The following is a 16,785-nucleotide window of genomic DNA, read 5'->3' on the forward strand; positions in this document are numbered from 1 at the left end:
AAATTTCAAATAGTCTTGAAAAAATTATTTTTAGTTGCAGGGGTCAATTGCAAGCATTTTTGGTCAACAGACATACCCCCAAAATCCTACTCAGTTTCGAGAAAAAAATTTCTTACCGAAAATATAATATCTGGCCAGAAATGTCTGCCTGAATTTTCATGCGAATCTTTAAAACGTCATAACTTCTAAACGGATTGGAGGTTTTTAATGTTTAAAAGAGCAAACAACGCGTATTTTAGTGTAGAATATGTAGAAATTCTAAATATATTCGAAAAGTTGGTCCTTGACCCCGCAAAATGGGAAAAACCCCATAAAAATGGTCCAATTTTTAAACAGCCATAACTCCTACGACAGTGAATATATTTCAATGAAACTTTTTTCTGAAGTAGAGCTCATAGGTACCTACAAAAAAGTATTAGACAACTTTTCTGTGGGGTGTCAAACAAAATTATAAGAAATGAAAATGGAAGTTTTAAGAAAAATCGACAGGGGTAGGATGTCCAAATTTTTCGGCGACATTGAAAAGCTTTTAATCACTTTGGAAAAATTATTGTCAATTGTAAGGGTCAATTGTAATATTTTTGGTCATTAGACATAGCCTCGAAATCCTACCCATTTTCTAAAAAAAAATTCGAGAAGGTGTGATATTTTCGACGAAATTAAAAAATTTCAAATCGTTTTGGAAAAATTATTTTCGGTTGCGGGGGTTAATTATAATCATTTTTGGTGAATAGACATACCCTCGAAATCCTACCCATTTTCTAGAAAAAAATTCGAGAATGTGTGAAACTTTTCGACGGAAAAAAAATTTCAAATCGTTCTGAAAAAAATACTGTTAGCTGTGGGGGTCAATTACAATCATTTTTGGTCAATAGACATACCCCCGATATCCTACCCATTTTCTAAAAAAAAATTCGAGAAGGTGTGATATTTTCGACGAAATTAAAAAATTTCAAATCGTTTTGGAAAAATTATTTTCGTTTACAGGGGTCAATTGCAATCATTTTTAGCCATTACACATACCCCGGAAATCCTACGCATTTTCGAGAAAAAAATTCCTTACCGAGAATCTAATTAAGTGCCTCAAAATCCAAATTTTGCTTGCATGAACAAATTTTACAATATTTCTCTGACATCCAACTTGCTAATCGATCGATGCAAATTTCCTAGGGACCCATAACACTCGACATATTATCCAGCGATAAATTTATGTCGAGTTAATTAGAATCAGGCAAACTGCCAAATCTGCGCGAATCTGAATCAGAGAGGGGGAATTATTTGTCTACTTTTGTAATTTTTCTCGGGGGAATACATGTTCGAGGAGCTTTTAAACATTTTTAGAGAAGTCGTCAATGTTCGAAAACTGCAGGAAAATGACGATTTTGAATGTTGTTAAAATTTGGAATTTCGAGACGGAAGTGCGATCGATTTGGCGGGAAAAGGACCTTCCAACGGGATTTCGCTTATTTACAGAACGAACGTTTAGACGAACGAGACACCGTACGTCGTTGCGTTTAAACGTTGATGCTTACACAGACTTAGTTATATTGGATCAGAAGCCGCAGAGCTGGAAGACACTAACTGTCAATTTGACGCGGGGAGAGTCTAGTTTCCCCCTGATATTGAATTATAAACGGGATGAACCGTGGCACAACAAAATTGGTACAAACGAACAACCTGTTAAAATTAATACATTTACGTGGACTGAAATTTTCTATGTACAAAGATTTTCACCGCGAATATTATTTCTATTATTCCCGAGATTGCTCCGCCGTGCTCGAGCTTGTATCGATTCTCGATTTCGCCGCGACAGAACCATAATTCTGCGTCGCGGTACGATACATCCATGCAAATAGGATTGATTTGTACATTAAAGGTGCTCGTACAATACTAGGATAACAACTAATTGCCACGTAGAGTCTACTTGTGGTTCCTTCGAGTAAATAATTCCGAATGAAAAAAGACCTTTTGCACGATTTGCTGTGCCCATTAAACCCAGACCTAACCCAGACCTAATCCAGAACCATAATTCTGCGTCACGGTACGATACATCCATGCAAATAGGATTGATTCGTACATTAAAGGTGCTCGTACAATACTAGGATAACAACTAATTGCCACGTAGAGTCTGCTTGTGGTTCCTTCGAGTAAATAATTCCGAATGAAAAAAGACCTTTTGCACGATCTGTTGTGCCCATTAAACCCAGACCTAATCCAGACCTAATCCAGAACCATAATTCTGCGTCATGGTACGATGCATCCATGCAAATAGGATTGATTCGTACATTAAAGGTGCTCGTACAATACTAGGATAACAACTAATTGCCACGTAGAGTCTGCTTGTGGTTCCATCGAGTAAATAATTCCTGTTGAGAGTTTACTGCACAGTATATTATTGTAATTGTATATGTTTTATTTATAACAACTAACGAGAAGACAATAGGCGGTACGACACGTGTTACAGTACATTACAGACTGATCGAAAAATCAATGCATGATCCAACAGGTGGCGATCGATTACCTGCTCTACTTTATCGACGCGAGTGAGATTTACGATTAAGGTTTGCCTTGTTACTCCTGACAATTCATTGGGTTGTGCTCATTATAATCGAGAGTAAAAAATCTCTTTGTCGATAATTCAATGTAGAAAAGTATGTGTTCCAGCCCCGCGAGTCTCGTTACATCGCGTTTTCCTGTATCGAATGCTTGCATCGGTCTTTTCCATAGTTCGTTATTGTCGAATGCCTTCGAACCATCGAATAAAGCGAACAACGGTCGTCGAACTCGATAATCCGATTGTGTTTATCGTGATAAACGCAGAAGCCATTTTAATACGAATTTTCGACAACTCCGTGATTAGCGGCGACCGACGTTCTCAAAGGTTTCTTTGAACTCGGTTAGAAACTATATCCTCCCGGTGGCTAATCTCTAATGCATCCACAATGAACTTACCGTACGCAGGATTAATGATCGCGGAGCTACCATGAACAAATCCATGCTACTCTGCATATATTATGTTCTCGAGACTTACCAATAGTTTGGAGTGCACTACGCTTTCAACTATTTCAGCCATCACGGTCATTAGCGAAATTGGTTTGTAGTTTTAACTTCTGCTTCCGAACGAGATTTATGTATCGAAACAATCAGACTCGACTTCCGTCTAGACGGAAAATAACTGGAGCCGTGGAATTTATTAACCGTCCATTCGGATCCTTGCATTTCTTTCTGTTTCTTCCATTACTGCGCTCTCAGTCGCTGTTATTATCGTCATAAAACTGTAACGAGTAATTTGTCTCTATCCTTTACGACATCGTTGCAAAGTGGAGGTTTCACCCTTCAAATCGTAATAAATCGTGAAACAAGACGTTCGAATTTCGAAAAGAACCCTCTTCATTTCGTTGAGCCACAGGTAGATGCAGAAGTAGGTAGAGCATTTTTAAACCAGAACCATCGCAATAAACCATTACCTGCTAGCCTTAACTGAACAATATTTCTCAAAAATGTTTAAACATCTAAGCTCCACCAACCGACCAATCCAAATTCATACAGTTCACCTTTCCCTTAAAATAACTTAAATTAAAATAAAAGCAGCCAATTGCAACCTTAACCTCCTCGACAACCGGGCAAACACAACTCGAATCAGACAGAATTTAAACAGAAATCAAAGAGAACAATTAAAATCTCACTCACCACATCATCGAACCACATTTGTGCAGATATTGTTTTGTATTAAAACTCATTGCAAAATCGCCTATTACACCACAGCTGTTCGCACATCAATTTGCACGAAGAAGAGCGAACGCGAACGATCAATTTTTCATTCAAAGAAAATTCGAAGAAAATTCATTCAAAGTATTACGTAAATCTACGAAAAAATTCAATGCAGTATTCAGAAAATAGAGGTTTTGCCCTTTAAAACGAGCATAGGTACGCCCCTGTACGATTTTTTTCCACGGAGTTGCACCGGTTTGGGTATTTCGACCAAAACGGTGGTTTTCCAAGATGGCGTCGAGGGTGCACGCAACCAGATAAAATAACAGTGGCGGGACAACGGTGACGCGAGAAAACCGGCGAAAGATCCTTCGGAATACGAGCTTCGTAATGTTTGAGCTTTGAAACTCCGTGTCGCTAGTTTGGACCCTCGGTTTCCGCCGGAAGGGACCCTCCGGGTACGCGTGAATCGACTAAGGGGTCGTAGATCAAAAGTGTATCCACAGGTCTTTGACGAGCGGCCTTTTAACGCGCAGGGTGAACGTTTTCAGCCGTTTGTGTCGCAAGGGGACGAATGTTATACGCGTCAAATAACTTCCGAGCGATGAAAATTGATCGCTGGCGAAACTTTTCTCACGCCGCAGCTAATCACGTTCTGTTCGTTTTAATTCACGTTCGAAACAGTTACGAAGTTCCTCGAAAAGAGTAAAAATACGATCTGAATTACCTTTGGAATAAAAAGGGTATAGCCGAATAAGGGGGTCAAATGTGCCCCCAAACCGAATTGAACGAACGATGGGTCATTCGATAGCTTATCCATAAAAAACCATGCGTGCAAATTTTTAACTTGAAATCCCGACCGTGGGGGTAGTAATGGGGTGAAAACGAAAATCATGTTTTTGAACAATTTCTCTTAACCTATTGAGTAAAAAAATGTAAAAAAATTCAGAGACACTTCGGGTACTGGGACACATATTTTGGGAGATTTTCAGATTTTTTGATCGAAGAACCAGGTAGAGATTTGAAAACTAACATTTCACATTAATTTCAGTTTAAGAGATGTTAAACAATAATCGTGGTTGACAAAAAAATTAGGACGCAAAGACGCTCCAAAATTATATTTATACATATTTCAGGTTAAAATATTTGTAAAATGCCTTTAGAATATTTATAAATAAATATAAACCATTGTTATATAGTTAGAATTTGGAAAAAAAAATAACGAATAAAAAAAAATTCTAAGTCCCAAAGAGAGACTCGAACCTACGGTCAAAAAACTTCCAGCGGTTCCACAGTCGGACACTCTAACATTGCGCCAACGACGCCATTGAAAATATCGTTGATTTTTTAGGATATGTTGCGCTCAACGGTTGGTTTATTTTATTTCTTTCAATTGTTATGTAATTCTGCTTAGTGTAGAAACATTAAACAGTGTACAAAACACTCGTATATTGAAGAATGCATAAAAATTCAACGTGTAAGTTACTCTAATACGCAGAAAATGAGGAAAAAATCGGTTTTTATTTTTTTTCACTGCGGCGCACCAAAATGAAAAATCTGAAAAAAATTGAGAATAATAGTAATAGCAATACGTGTTTACTGTAAAAGTATAAAAGTAGTTCCGGGCCTCCTTCGATACGTAATTGGCATTTTTCGGCATTTTTTGCGGTTTTTCATTTTTTACTACCTGGTTCTTCGATCAAAAAATCTGAAAATCTCCCAAAATATGTGTCCCAGTACCCTGGAGTGTCTCTGAATTTTTTTACATTTTTTTAATCAATAGGTTAAGAGAAACTGTTCAAAAACATGATTTTCGTTTTCACCCCATTACTACCCCCACGGTCGAGATTTCAAGTTAAAAATTTGCACACATGGTTTTTTTTGGATAAGCTATCGAATGACCCATCGTTCGTTCAATTCGGTTTGGGGGCACATTTGACCCCCTTATTCGGCTATACCCATTACGCGCGATAAAATAATTTTTGCGAGTCGATGAGGTTTCTTGGCAAATAAATAAATAAATAGGATCTAAACGACACGGGTGACGAAAGCGGTCGAGAAAAGAAAGCATCGATCGTGTAAGGAGGGAAATAACCTTATGGGAACGCGTTTGACGTAAAAATGGAGGAAAATGGACACCGACAGTATGGAACTCGAACTCGAAAGGCCACAGGATCGATGACCGGCTCGTTTACCGACGATCCAACCCCCCTATCTTGTTATTCTAGACTCCTCTCGATCCAACAATATCGTATCAATCAGTTTAGAGTCTCGTTTGATAAGAGTACGCAGGATACCCTTCGAATCTGTGAGGAAATATCTAGCATCGAAATTCTATGTTCGAACGCTTGATGGTTTTACGAGACGTTTTGACGATTAATGTATCACAATTGTTTTGGGGAAGTTCTGTCGATTGATTAGGCGTTGCCGCTGTTGGACTTTGAGGTTAGAACACGTTCCTGCTCGAAACTCTCGAGTTCGACTCGAGAGCAATTCGTGAAACTTGCCGCCTAATTGCTTATCAAGAGTAGACGAGGATAAACGACCGACGCCCGGGAGTCGACTTCGAGGCTTTTGAAACGCTCCGCGTCGCAGACATCCTGGCGCGAGGGATTAAAACGAACTCTGTCTAGCTTCTAGGCACAGTCTAAAGAGATTAGCCGAGCATATCGGGTTGCTAGTTAGCAATCTTCGATAAACTTGATACTAAATCTAAGTAACTACCGTACGGAATCAAGATTCTCTGACGATATCTCTTTTATGAGCTCCTTTTCTATCCGTTTTCTATACAAATATTTGCATGAATAAGGTTATGTAATTGTGCGTCTTTTTGTGTCCGCGGAACGGACGGAACGGGACAGTCAGTCGTGGACGCGTGAACGAAGAGTTATTTGTACGCGAAGCTTCGGTCGTATCTGAGTCGATTGAATCGTTTTCGTGTAAAAAAGAACGTAACACGGTGCCAGAAGTGCGATCGCGATAGTTGAAACAAGTTGAAACCTTTTTGGTGGAAGTTCAAAGTAGTTATCGAAATGTCTCTGTACGACGGTGAAAGTGAGGTTAAGCCAGACCGCGTGTCGCAAAATTTCAATAACTTTAACAATGTGCCAAAGTTACACATTAGACTCGTCCAGAACAGTGACTTAGGACGAGAAAGAATGGTGGTAGTGCATCGAACTGTTTTTATTGAGAAGAAATATCGCATCTATGATCTCCGGGATGTAATATCTGAAAACATTCGGTTAACGCCGAACGACAGACGAATGGAAGGCAGTATAGAAAGGACTACGAAAAGAAACTGTGGGACGAAGTTTGGAAGGGTATTAAAGATTAGATTATACTTGATTAACATATGTACTAAACAAGACGAACTGCTTTAACACTTTAACTGCCACCCACATATGAGTGACACGAGTTTTCACCAAGGAGTTACACAAAATTTATTCTCTAGATGTAAAAGAAAATAAAGCTAGATTGGGCCCTTGAATTTCAATGAGTCTGTGAAAATAAATTTCATGAGAAATTCTTGGTATGCTAGTTTCCAATTGTCTAAAAACAAACATTTAATTTCTCTTTTAACTTGAGAAGCTTGGTCTGGCAGTCAACGTGTTAATCGAAGAAGACAAATATTTTATGTTAAGAAGAGGGATATTATACAGGGTGTTCGGCCATTCGTGGGAAATATTTTAATGGGGAATTCTGGAGGCCAAAATAAGACGAAAATTAAGAATACCAAATTCTTGGTGGAGCCTTCGTTAAAAAGTTATTAACGTTTAAAGTTTCATACCGATCGAACAATTTTTCGGTGAAATTGAAAAATTTCAAATGGTTCTAAAAAAATTATTTTTAGCCGCAGGGTGCAATTACAATCATTTTTGGTGGATAGACATACCCTCGAAATCCTACGCATTTTCAAGAAAAAAATTCGAATAGGTAAACAAATTTTTCAACAAAATTGAAAAGTTTCGAATCGTCCTAAAAAAATTATTTTTAGTTGATGGGGTCAATTACAATCATTTTTGGTCATTACACATACTCTCGAAATCTTACACACTTTCGAGAAAAAAATTCGAGTAGGTAAACAAATTTTTCAACAAAATTGAAAAGTTTCGAATCGTCCTAAAAAAATTATTTTTAGTTGAAGGGGTCAATTACAATCATTTTTGGTCATTACACATACCCTCGAAATCCTACGCACTTTCGAGAAAAAAATTCCTTATCGAAAATCTAATTAGGTGCCTTTTTTCGACGACAAAAAAAAATTTCAAATCGTTCTGAAAAAAATACTGTTAGCTGTGGGGGTCGATTACAATCACTTTTGGTGAATAGACATACTCCCGAAATCCTATCCATTTTTGAGAAAAAAATTTCAGAAGGTATGAAATTTTACGACGGAAAAAAATATTTTTCAAATCGTTCTAAAAAAATTATTTTCGGTTGCAGGGGGCAATTACAATCATTTTTGGTCATTACACATACCCTCGAAATCCTACGCACTTTCGAGAAAAAAATTCGAATAGGTAAACAAATTTTTCAACAAAATTGAAAAGTTTCGAATCGTCCTAAAAAAATTATTTTTAGTTGAAGGGGTCAATTACAATCATTTTTGGTCATTACACATACCCTCGAAATCCTACGCACTTTCGAGAAAAAAATTCGAATAGGTGGACAAATTTTTTGACAAAATTGAAAAGCTTCGAATCGTCCTAAAAAAATTATTTTTAGTTGAAGGGGTCAATTACAATCATTTTTGGTCATTACACATACCCTCAAAATCCTACGCACTTTCGAGAAAAAAATTCGAATAGATAAACAAATTTTTCAACAAAAATGAAAAATTTCAAATCGTTCTAAAAAAATTATTTTTAGTTGAAGGGGTCAATTACAATCATTTTTGGTCATTACACATACCCTCGAAATCCTACGCACTTTCGAGAAAAAAATTCGAATAGGTAAACAAATTTTTCAACAAAATTGAAAAGTTTCGAATCGTCCTAAAAAAATTATTTTTAGTTGAAGGGGTCAATTACAATCATTTTTGGTCATTACACATACCCTCGAAATCCTACGCACTTTCGAGAAAAAAATTCGAATAGATAAACAAATTTTTCAACAAAAATGAAAAATTTCAAATCGTTCTAAAAAAATTATTTTCGGTTGCAGGGGGCAATTACAATCATTTTTGATCAGTACACATACCCTTGAAATCCTACGCACTTTCGAGAAAAAAATTCCTTACCGAAAATCTAATTAGGTGCCTTTTTTCGACGACAAAAAAAAATTTCAAATCGTTCTGGAAAAAATACTGTTAGCTGTAGGGGTCGATTACAATCATTTTTGGTGAATAGACATACACCCGAAATCCTACACACTTTCTAGAAAAAAATTGGAGAAGGTGTGAAACTTTTCGATGAGGAAAAAAAATTTCAAATTGTTCTGAAAAAAATATTGTTAGCTGTGGGGGTTAATTACAATCATTTTTAGTGAATAGACATATCCCCGAAATCTTGCGCATTTTCGAGAAAAAAATTCCGTACGGGCGGAACTTTAAATATTAATAACTTTTCAACGAAGCCTCCATCAACAAATTGGTATTCTTGATGTTAGTCTTATTTTGGCCTCTAGAATCATGGAATGGACGGAACGAATAGGAACGGTTAGTCATAGAAATGTGAACGAAGAGTAATATGTACACCAAACGAAAGTCGTTTAAATCTTCGCATAAAAAAGAATATAACAATTACATCGAAACAAGTGAATACAATTGATTTAACTAATATTTAAGAATTCCTAAAGACGTTAAGTCTGTTACGAGCCATCGGTCTGGAACAGCGATTTCTAACCTCTTCGTAAGATGTAAAACTATTTGGTCGGTATAGATCGGAAGTTGGGTGCGACCACATCGTCTCGTACTCGAAACCAGCGACGAAACATTCTCTGGTGTTGCACGAACAACTGCAGATGAAATTTGCTCGGTCAATACTTGATTAAGCAGATTTACTTTGTACCTTGAATCCGGCCAAACACGGAACGACCGCGACACCGAGCTTCTCCCTTCGAGAATTTCCACGAACAATAGCCAGTCCGAGATACAGCGGCTAGTCGATGTCTTTATTCCTGAATTTTAGTTTCTACGTAAATTTTTCAAATTACGGTACTTTTCATTTCCCGGCGCGAGTATGATTTGGCTTTTTTTTTCTTTGTGTCCCGATGACGTTCGTTCCCGATGGCGAATACTAATAACGGAAAACGTGCTTTCTGTTTCAGATGACATAGAATGGGTTGGGTGGCGCTAGGGCGGTGTGCGGGTGGTGGCGGCCGCCTCTCGTCCGTCCTCTCGCTGTCTCTCACCTCCCTCGCAAGCTCCCTCATCTTCACCATCCTCTGTATCCTCACACTTGCCCTCACTCTTGTCACCCTCGTGCGTGCCGAGGACATGTACGTATTATCGAATACGATAATCACCAGTTTCATCGACCGACTTCTCTTACCTTCTCGATTCGAGCCAGTTCTCCGTACAGTCCCCCGGGGAGAATCGATCGACGAACGTATCGTCGATTAATCGAAACGTTCCAACGTACACCTCGGTCCGCGACGTCGCGTTAACCGACAGCCATCGAACCGGAATCGTATCGAGAAGCTAAGACTCGCGAGACACACTTTTCTAGCGTAGACGAATTTTTTGCTTGTGATAGGATCGAGGGAGCGACATTATAGCGAGGTTATAGTACGATACAAGTAGATTGAAGCCTACTCGATACTCGGTTCACCGGTCACGATTAAATTCCTTTTGCATGGAATAGAGAATCGCCCTTAATGTCGTCTCGTTTCACGTTCAAAAGCTCTTATACTTGTTCTACGTTTAATACTGCGCAAACTTGTCTCGTTATTAACTGGGACGCCGGTCGACGGAAGGGACTTTGCTCGTTCCGGGTGTCGACCATAAACTCGTCGCCTAACAGTTAACCATTCCTAGTTCAGTCGCGATATCAATATACAGGGTGTCTCAAAAGTGTCTCTTCAGACTTTTCTCAAATTAACCTGCAATGTCATTCGTAATTAGCGCTTAGCGTTGAATTAATATTTTATGTTATTTTTTGTTTAACCATTGTTAACTACGAACGATAAAATTTCTATTTCCAAACAATAACGATATTATTTTTATTACGGTGATTCGAGAGGCTAATTTTTGTGGGAAAACTTGATTTGCAAAAGGATTGATTTAAGGTGCGATTACAAAGCGAAAGCTCTCGCTCGACCGTCGTCCCGCACGTTCAATTGCATCACGTTTGTACACGTTTAGCCCGAGTAGACAAGTTTGGATATCCTAGTGATCGTGATCTAGCCACGATCGAAGCAACAGACGTTAACTAGCGATTTACAGAATAATTCAGCGACGCTCGAAGGTAGAAGCTGTTTCCATATACATAGTGCGTTTAGAGAGCTGTGTACATTTCTCCAGATAATCCGTAGATCGTTTGATTTTTTTCTCGTTTGATATACTGTGGCCATTTACAATTACATAACCTCGAAACGAACGCGCGGTTCCTTCCGTGCGGATTCGCACCGTCGAGCTCTCGGTTTCAAGGAACCAACGTCGCACAGACCGATCTTGGATACCTCGAAGGTCCACCTCGGGAGTGATTTTCTTATTTTTAATTTATCTTATTTGTCAAATAAACTTTTAACTATGTGGCGTCGCCTCCCATGCTCGCCACCAGAGGGCTCGCGCTCTCATAAGCGCTCGACTGACCCCTCCGTTGCTATATACAGGGTGTTCGGCCACACTTGGGAAAAATTTTAATGGGGGACTCTAAAGGCCAAAATAAAACGAAAATCAAGAATACCAATTTGTTGATGGAGGCTTCGTTAAAAAGTTATTAACAATTACATTCAAAAATTTCAAATCGTCCTGGAAAAATTATTTTCGGTTGCGAGGGTCAATTAGTATCATTTTTGGTGAATAGGCATACCCTCGAAATTCTACCCACTTTCTAGAATAAAATTCGAGAAAGTGTGAAATTTTTCGACGGGGGAAAAAATTTTCATATCGTTCTAAAAAAATTATATTTAATTACAGGGGTCAATTACAAGCATTTTTGGTCATTACACATACCCCCGAATTCCTACGCACTTTCGAGAAAAAAATTCCTTACCGAAAATCTAATTAAATGACTACGAAAAAAAAGAATTTCAAATCGTTTTCGAAAAATTATTTTCGGTTACGGGGGTCAATTACAATCACTTTTGGTGAATAGACATACCCTCGAAATTCTACCCACTTTCTAGAAAAAAATTCGAGAAGGTGTGAAATTTTTCGATGGGAAAAAAAATTTTCAAATCGTTCTGGAAAAATTATTTTCGGTTGCGGGGGTCAATTGCAATCATTTTTGGTGAATAGACATACCCCCGGAATCCTCACCATTTTCGAGAAAAAAATTCGGAACGGGCGGAACTTTGAACGTTAATAACTTTTTAACAAAGCCTCCATCAACAAATTGGTATTCTTGATTTTCGTTTTATTTTGGCTTCTAGGATCCCCCATTAAAATTTTTCCCAGGGGTGGCCGAACACCTTGTATACACTCCTTCCTAATATTAATGTGGCGTCGCCTCCCATGCTCGCCACCAGAGGGCTCGCGCTCTCACAAGCGCTCGACGACCCCTCCGTTGCTATATTTGCAAGTCGTTCGAGGAGTGTATATGGGAAAAATCTTAATGAGAGATTCTAGAGACCAAAATAAGACGAAAATCAAGAATACCAATTTGTTGATGGAGGCTTCGTTAAAAAGTTATTAACAATTAAATTAAAAAATTTCAAATAGTTCTGGAAAAATTATTTTTAGCTACGGGGGTCAATTAGAGTCATTTTTGGTGAATAGACACACCCCTGAAATCCTACTCACTTCCTAGAAAAAAATTCGAGGTGTGAAATTTTTCGACAAAATTAAAGAATCTGAAATCGTTCTGGAAAAAATATTTTTGATTGCAGGGATCAATTATAATCATTTTTGGTCAATAGACATACCCACGAAATCCTAACCATTTTCGAGAAAAAAATTCCTAAACGAAAATCTAATCAGGTGCCCAAATTTTTCGACGAAAAAAAAAAAATTTCAAATCGTTCTGGAAAAATTATTTTCGGTTGCGGGACTCGATTACAATAATTTTTGGTGAATAGACATACCCCCGAAATCCTACGCATTTTCGAGAAAAAAATTCGAGTAGGTAGACGAATTTTTCAACAAAATTGAAAAGTTTCAAATCGTCCTAAAAAAATTATTTTTAGTTGAAGGGGTCAATTACAATTCTTTTTGGTTATTACACATACCCCCGAAATCCTGCGCATTTTCGAGAAAAAAAATTCAGAATGGGTGGAACTTTAAACGTGAATAACTTTTTAACGAAGCCTCCATCAAGAAATTGGTATTCTTGATTTTCGTCCTATTTTGGCCTCTAGAATCTTCCATTAAAATTTTTCCCAGGGATGGCCGAACACCCTGTTTAGCAACGGAGGAGTCGAGCGCTTGTGAGAGCGCGACCCCTCTGGTGGCGAGCATGGGAGGCGACGCCACAACTACCGTATTACTGCATTTGGTATAACAAACGTCGCGGGTATTTGGTCCTATTCGTTTCGTAGTTTCTTTCTTAAAATACGAGGGTGTCACGGTGACCTTGAAACTGTAGTTAAAGGTTGAACTTTTAAAAAAAGCAGCGATTTCTAACGAAGAAACGGTATGTAATTGTAACGATACTGTTCACCGAGCGACCTTCGGGGTACCGAGAGGACCGGATATCCGGCGCGTTGAAAGGAAGGAAAGAGTGGGGGAAAATTGGACGCGGAGCGGCAAGAATATCGCTGACGATCCGATGGGTTCCGGGGCTAGCTACAATGCGTTGTGTTGCAGCTTCGAGGAGGGCAAGTCGGACAAGGAGATCCTGGACAACCTGCTGCTGTCGACGCGTTACGACAAGCGGCTTCTGCCCCCGGTCCAAGGTACACTGAGGCCCCCGCCCCACACCCGCCAAGACGACTACACCCCTGACTACCTCGTACCCAATCACCCTGACCATCCAGAGCACCTCGAACATCACCGGCACCGCTACCACCACACAGCACCACACAACCACAGCTCACTGCTCACCCCTCGTCAAAAGGGTACTCTATATAGAAATCGACCCGATCACGCTAAACCAGCACGAGAACGAAAACGAGAGCGAGCGGCGAATGAGAGAGAAACGCTCGATTCTCTCCCATTGCTCCGACCGTCGAGCCCGTGTGCGTGTCTGTGTGCGTGTCTGCGCGCGTGCGTGCGTGCGTGTTCGTGGTTGTGTTCGTCTGTTTGCCCGAATAAATGGGAGGCGTGAAAAAAGTTAAGGGGAGAAAATGGAGGACGAAGAAGTGCAGATGCCTGACGATGAACCGGGGTCGTTCCACCGCCAAATCCATTATTCTTCCGACGCGACGTCCGGGGATTTCCTTCGAATTGAAATATGGTCGCACGAAAATAAGGGTAGTTTTCTTGAAAGTTTTCAAAGACTGTTCTCACTCGAACAGCCACCGTTTTCACGCGTTTAAATATGTTTCGATTCGATAAAAATTCCGAAAACCGATCGATTTGGCGGCGGGGCGCGGGACGCGTTTCGAATCGCTTCGAGTGCCGGGTTCGCGCCAAATGTTTCGGCCGCTCGAGGCCACCGAACCAACGTTCGAACATGGGTAGAACCTTTGGCTTTTTTCAGATACACGGGCGTCCGAGTTTGGATTTACAGGTGAGTTTCCAAACTGCCGATCGTTGCCTTTCTCTTTCACGTTCTGTATTTAGTTTACCCCTGATTTCTGGTATCGCAGGTTTTACGTTTCGTTAGCTAGACGCTACGCTACTCGCGTATTGGCTTGTAAGCGAGCAACGGGAAGAAAGGGAAGGGAGAAAGAGAGAGAGGGGGAGAGGTGGTTGAGTGGCCTTGAACGGCCAATATACTTGGCGCGGACCTCCCTCCGTCCAGAACCTATCCTCACACGATTCTCGAAGCCCACAATTCGAGTCTCAAGAATCAACGAAATACGAAAGACTAATAAAATTTTGCAGCGTGTGAATAAAAATGGGTGTGACAGGGGCGAAAGGGGAGTGTGAATGCCAACGAATAACTGTGAATGGTAGCGAAAAAGATAAGAGGGGCGAAGAAAAATGCGAGCGCGAGTGAAAAGAGGTAGTGGGTGGGGAGGTGAAATAAAATTCGCGAGCTTCTTTGGCCGAATCGAGAGATCCGTCCGACCGTAACCGGTCCTCCATCGCTGGCTCCAGGCCATTGACTGGCCGACAGCTGTTTACCCCGGTCGGAAAATTCAATTTCATGGCTGGTAATAAATTCCTCGCGCGAGGAAAGTTCGCCCCGGGACGAACTTCTCCCCGGCATTTGCATCGCGACGCGAACGAACCAGCTCTTAAAAATTCATTAACGCTCGAAAGTTTCGAACGCCGCCGCTCGGTCGGAAGGAATTCCTTCCGGTTCCTTCGCCAGCGCGTCCGCCCATCGATCGCGGCCGCGTCCCATCGATCGATTGCGCGAACGATCGCTCCGCGACAATTTCCCGGCCGGGCTAACGAGCTTTCTAATTACGTCGCGGAAAATTGTCGACCCTCTCGCGCCTGGGCACGCGGGGGCAAAAATAAAAAGTCGAATGCGCCATCGATCCTCCGGGCGGCGTAGCGGCTGGTGACGTCACTCGGGTAATGTTTGCGTCACGGTTTCGAGAATTTCGACGACGTTACTCTGGATTTGTTTTTCTCCAATCAGTCCTCGATCTAACGAGCTGCGTTTCTCCGAAACCGATTTTTCTCTTCAAAGGTCATTTCAAAGTCATCTAACGTATCAGTTATACGATGCAATTGAAACAATTATACAGGGTGTTCGGCCACCCCTAGGAAGAATTTAAATGGGGGATTCTAGAGACCAAAATAGGACGAAAATCAAGAATACCAATTTGTTGATGGAGCCTTCGTTAAAAAGTTATTAACGTTTAAAGTTTCATACAAATCGAAAAATTTTTTGGTAAAATTGAAAAATTTCAAATGGTTCTATAAAAATTATTTTTAGTTGCAGAGGTCAATTACAATCATTTTTTGTGGATACACATACCCTCGAATTCCTACGCACTTTCGAGAAAAAAATTCGAGAAGGTATGAAATTTTTCGACAAAATTAAAAAATTTCAAATCATTCAAAAAAAAATATTATCGGTTGTGGGGGTCAATTACAATCATTTTTGGTGGATAGACATACCCCTGAAATCCTACGCACTTTCGAGAAAAAAATTCGAGTAGGTGGACAAATTTTTCGGCGAAATTGAAAAATTTTAAATCGTTCTAAAAAAATTATATTCGATTGCGGGGGTCAATTACAATCATTTTTGGTGGATAGACATACCCCTGAAATCCTACGCACTTTCGAGAAAAAAATTCGAGTAGGTGGACAAATTTTTCGGCGAAATTGAAAAATTTCAAATCGTTCTAAAAAAATTATATTCGATTGCGGGGGTCAATTACAATTATTTTTTGTCAATAGACATACCCCTGAAATCCTACGCACTTTCGAGAAAAAAATTCGAGAAGGTATGAAATTTTTCGACAAAATTAAAAAATTTCAAATCGTTCTAAAAAAATTATATTCGATTGCGGGGGTCAATTACAATCATTTTTTGTGGATAGACATACCCCTGAAATCCTACGCACTTTCGAGAAAAAAATTCGAGAAGGTATGAAATTTTTCAACAAAATTAAAAAATTTCAAATCATTCCAAAAAAAATATTATCGGTTGTGGGGGTCAATTACAATCATTTTTGGTGGATAGAGCTACTCTCGAAATTCTACGCGCTTGCGAGAAAAAAATTCCTGTAGGTGGGCAAATTTGATTAATAATTTTTAACAATAATTTGGTTAATAACTTTTTAACGAAACCTCAATCAACAAATTGGCATTCTTGATTTTCGTTTTATTTTGGCCTCTAGAATCTCTCATTAAAATTTTTCCCATGGGTGACCGAACACCCTGTATAATTATTCGGAGGAAATACA

At 39.6% G+C, this 16,785-nt stretch overlaps 1 protein-coding gene across 25 annotated transcripts in view; it reads left to right on the forward strand.

The window, feature by feature from the left end:
* Phcl-1 (pH-sensitive chloride channel 1) overlaps positions 1-16,785 on the forward strand; it is a 153,762-nt gene that overhangs the window by 84,451 nt on the left and 52,526 nt on the right. For 13 of the 25 annotated variants that reach the window (XM_076774029.1, XM_076774030.1, XM_076774042.1 and 10 more), the window contains exons 3-4: positions 9,979-10,149; positions 13,619-13,707. In XM_076774029.1, coding sequence (XP_076630144.1) covers positions 9,989-10,149; positions 13,619-13,707 — 250 coding nt within the window. In that variant the 5' untranslated portion in view covers positions 9,979-9,988. Of the gene's footprint in view, positions 1-9,978; positions 10,150-13,618; positions 13,870-14,453; positions 14,484-16,785 lie in introns of all 25 variants that reach the window. The other 12 variants (XM_076774016.1, XM_076774017.1, XM_076774019.1 and 9 more) reach the window with 3 other exon arrangements.

This window comes from Colletes latitarsis, chromosome 10, assembly GCF_051014445.1.
Source record: "Colletes latitarsis isolate SP2378_abdomen chromosome 10, iyColLati1, whole genome shotgun sequence".
NCBI classification, from domain to species: domain Eukaryota; kingdom Metazoa; phylum Arthropoda; class Insecta; order Hymenoptera; family Colletidae; genus Colletes; species Colletes latitarsis.